Raw genomic sequence first — 4,512 nt, forward strand, 5'->3', positions numbered from 1 at the left:
GTGGCTCAGCCTGTAATTCCAGCACTTTGGGAGGCCGAGGCGAGTGGATTGCCTGAGCCTGCGGGTTTGAGAACAGTTCGGGCAACTTGGCTAGACCCTCGTCTCTACAATAAAATAAAATTAGCTGGGCATGGTAGCATGTGCCTTTAGTTCTGGCTGCTTGGAAGGTTGAGGCGGAGGGATCACTAGAGACCAGCAGGTCGATGCTGGGATGGCCATGAGCGTGCCACTGTACTCCAGCCTGGGCAATGGAGTGAGACTCCAACTCAAGGAAAAAAAAAAAGATACTCAGAGCCTGTTTACCTTTAGTTGATGTAGAAATCTTTCAAGCTCAGTGGCTAGGTTTCAGAACCGATATAAATGTCATGAGGCTTTGAGACCATTTCTTTTGTTGTTCCAGTACTCAACTCAAAACCTAGTACATGAAGTGGGGTTCAGCATATATTTGTTAATGAATGAGAAGATTAGAAGCAATATTTAGTAGTTGGGGTTGTTGGAGACCAGTACACAACACTGGGAGAACTGATGACTAACAGCCTGAAATCAAAAGAAAAAGGTAAGGAAAATAGTAAAATGCAGACACAAACGCTACTGACTTAAAGACACATGGTCCTATATGTCTTGCTCACCTTTGAGGGGTTATAGTACAGATACAAACACAACGATCATTAATAGGAATGAATTGGACTCATAATGAAAATATTAAATTTTGTTTAATATACCTCATAATAAAAGTCAGAGAGGGAGCTGTACAGTGCACTTTTACAATATTTTTATTGGACAAGATTAAAATTCACACGGGGAGAGGTGTTAGTCTCTCTCTATATCGGATTTCCTTTTAAGAATGTAATCTTGATGATGTCGTATTTTATACCTTAAGCCTCCCTCCCTCAAAAAAGGTCTTTGATCCTATTCCAGGACTTCTAATTCCATAGTATCTTTTGTAGACATAGAAAGTATGCTTTTTCTTTGTCTTTGTGATGTCTTACACTTCCCAGTGCAGAGTTTTAATACATTCCACATATCATACCTTCCTGTTTCTGTTACAAAACAGTACAGAATTGGGTCAGCCACACAATTTAAGCTTGTTAATGCAACCGTGATTCTATATATTGTGTAAGTCTGCTTCCCAGACTTGCTAGTCCCAAACCTCCCATTGCGCTCTAAAATGCAGCGTATCAGCAACATCACATGAAAGGGAGTAAAACACAAGACAAAAGTCAGCGTGATGCTAACAAGAAGTTTTATGATTCTCTTCTTTTCACTGGTTTCCGTGGCTTTATTGTCTCTCACAGCTTGGTAGACTTTCTGGTTGCAGATCATTATGGTGACCAAAGGTATTGCATAGCCTATGCACGTCCTGAACAAGTTAAGTTTGATTTGCCATTCCTCCAAAGGGTACTTGTCATAGCACAAAGTAAAGTTAGACTTTTTGGCATCGCAGTATTCAATAGCTATTTCGTCTTTCCACAACATCACAGCATTTAAAATGGTTTCCAATACCCAGATGAAGAGGCTGACTATGAATGCAAATCTTCTGGTCCTTAGGAAATAAAACTTCAAAGGGTAGACAACTGCTAAATACCTGTCTACGGCGATGCAGGTGAGGAAGGCTGTGCTGCTGTAGAAGTTCATGTACGTGAAGAAAGCACTTCCTTTGCACAAGGCAGGAGAGAAGGTCCAGTTGTCTTCATTCCAGGTATAATCAATCCATAGAGGGAGAGTTAATGCATACAGCAAATCCGAAAGCGATAAACTGAAGAGGTAAATTCCTAGCTCGCTTTCCTTCTTTGCTTGCAGGAAAGCCACACACAGAGAACCAATATTGGCTGGAATGCTGACTATAATCACAAAGATGTAAATGATTGGAAACAAATAGTGATCCAGGTCGTGCTGTTCTTCAACACATGTGCTGTTCATTTTTTCTTGTTAAGGTGGTAATTACATTAGTTCTTAGAAGATAAGCAGAACGGTAAGTCTTGTCTTGTAGTTGGCTTTCAACATAGAATTATCTTTTACTAAGAATTTTTTAAAATTTGTCTTTGTTTTGTAAAGTTCTAATTAAGTCATCAGTGCTTTTAAAGGGTGAATTTTTCACACAGATATTAATGGTTGGCAGTCAGAGTCCAGGCTCTTAGCAGTTTACCAAATGGGGTCAGCTGAATTTAATGACCAGAAGTCCATGTGTTCATTATTGCAGACAGCTGAAAAAGAGCCCTAAAGGATCAATTGGGGTATTCACAAGCTTCCATGGAGTGTTGGCCCCCTACTCATTTTTCTTCATAAATCTTTCAGGTGATTGGTGCAAATATCAATGTTTGAGACTTTATTTTCACAGAGATCGACATCACTTTTTAAAATGCCTTTGCTTCTGTAATGAAAGATGAATTAGGATTGTTTAGATGTTTAAAAAATACATACCCTCATTACAGTCATGAATTTGAAAACAATCTCTTTTTATTTTCATTCATTGATAATATTGAAAATGCATTAAATTACATTGAAGGTGTTTAAAATGGGAAAATTATCTAACTGACTTTAGTAAACAAAATCAAACCAAGATATTTTGCCTATTTCAGATAAGAATTACCCCAGGGATGCTAGATGGGAGCAAATTATATTTCTCACTGGACATGATCTAAGAATACAAGACTAAAGTTAAAAACCATGTGGACAGCTAAAGATAGAAAACTGTTTGTGATCCATCAATACTTCTTAGTTCAGGATAAACTGTATGGTTTTATGATTTCAAATTTTATATTCAATCTAGTTTTAAGGCACTTTCAAAATCACTCTATTAGCCATGAAATATTATCACAGAAATATGACAATGTTGTAGAATTTTAAAATGTAGTATAGTTTGTTGAAGCTTAATACATTATTAGACAACCTTACCTCTTCTGTTGAACTTTTTGTTTCCTTTGTGAGCTAATTCATGTTTTTCTTATACTTTTATAAATGAAAGGACAGACATTCTCAATTCTGGATAAGATGTTTGGATCATCAATTTCCACCATTACATCTGATTGTTTATTAGGTCAATGCCTTTTTAAAGCTATGGTGACATGGAGCCACAGAGAAGTCAAGGATTCATCTTTCTCTCCATACTGGAATAGAGGTATACTTTGACTATATTCCTTTGAGAGTGATTTGGATGATTTTCCTGATGGGGACCTTCACAGGAAGCTTTGTAGGAACACTGTGCAGGGCATCAGAACCACGGCCTTCCAACTGCTGATGCATCATCAACAACAAACCTGCCATCACAAGGAACAGGGAGTCTGCTAGCAGAATAACCATGACCAGAGTATATGAGGGGGACCCCCAAATCACAGAATTTATTTATAAAAAATGATGTATTTATACTTACATGTTTAAATAGTCACCTTCAGAGTACTCTGTTAGATGCAGTACACCTATTGAGATGCTTTTTCCACTGCTTAAAACAGTTTTTGAACCCATTAATTTTGACGCCTTTTAGTGTTTCTGCCATTTGTTGTTTCACCTCTTCCACATTGGCTAAACGTTTCCCCTTGAGGATTTTTTCTACCCAGGGAAACAAAAAAATAGTCACTCAGGGTGAAATTGGGTGAATTGGGAGGGTGGGGCTTGAGGTCATGCCATTTTTGGTAAAAAACTGCTGAATACTCAGAGTGGTATGGGCAGGTGCACTCATAAATCACCCATCATGAAATGGGCAAATGCACTGAAAGAATCTCCAAACAAAAAGTTACTGAAGCTGAACACAGTCTCTCACCACAAAGCTAGCTGATACGCTGATACCAATGTGTTCCCAGAACACTCACCTGGAGGTGAGTGGGGGATGCTTGTACTATAATGGACCCGCCCTCCAAAAAATAATTCCGGTTTTTTAGGGTGCCCCTAATATGCTATATCTCATTCCTGAAAAAAATGGAGAACTAAAACTTCTGAAATATTCTAGTTTTATTATACCTGAAATATGAACAAAATATGAGAAACAGTCTTTTAAATAAATAGGGAAGAGTCCAAAGAATAAAAAAATTGTGATGGGGAAAAGGAGGTGGGAACTGATCTTAGGGAAGTAAGTGGGTATTAAAGCCCTGGATGTCCTGAATGCAAATGTGCATCTGGAGAAACTAACTAGAGCCTCAGGATCAGAGAAAACAGGGACAGAGCTTGGACATGTGCAGGTAGGACGCACATCCCGAACATGCTGGGATCCAGGAATACCTGCTCACAGGAAAAGACGAACTAGAAAATAAACAAGATAAAATAACAAATTCCACAGACATTTGCATATAGCAGAGGAAAAATGGCAAGTTCTCTGCCTCAGCTGGATTTCTGGGAGGAGTTACAATAAAAGATCCTGCCCTGAGTATTCATGGCGTCTGACAGGTCCTCACTTGGTAATTGGGACTGAGTCTCCACTATTTGTTGGATCCCACAGACTTCAGGCCAACCCATGTGCTCAACTTCATTAGTCATCAGGGAAATTCAAACTAAAATTACAGTGAGGTACCACTACATACC

General features: G+C 38.6%; 1 protein-coding gene across 1 annotated transcript; it reads right to left on the reverse strand.

Moving 5' to 3' along the window:
* Positions 1-909: 909 nt before the first annotated feature.
* On the reverse strand, positions 910-2,365 carry GPR65 (G protein-coupled receptor 65). Its single transcript, XM_008073755.1, has one exon. The coding sequence runs from the start codon at positions 1,918-1,920 to the stop codon at positions 910-912; it is 1,011 nt and encodes a 336-aa protein (XP_008071946.1). The 5' UTR covers positions 1,921-2,365.
* Positions 2,366-4,512: the final 2,147 nt, after the last annotated feature.

Source organism: Carlito syrichta, unplaced genomic scaffold (assembly GCF_000164805.1).
Source record: "Carlito syrichta isolate Samal-C Ts95f unplaced genomic scaffold, Tarsius_syrichta-2.0.1 Scaffold316060, whole genome shotgun sequence".
In the NCBI taxonomy this organism is placed as follows: Eukaryota; Metazoa; Chordata; class Mammalia; order Primates; family Tarsiidae; genus Carlito; species Carlito syrichta.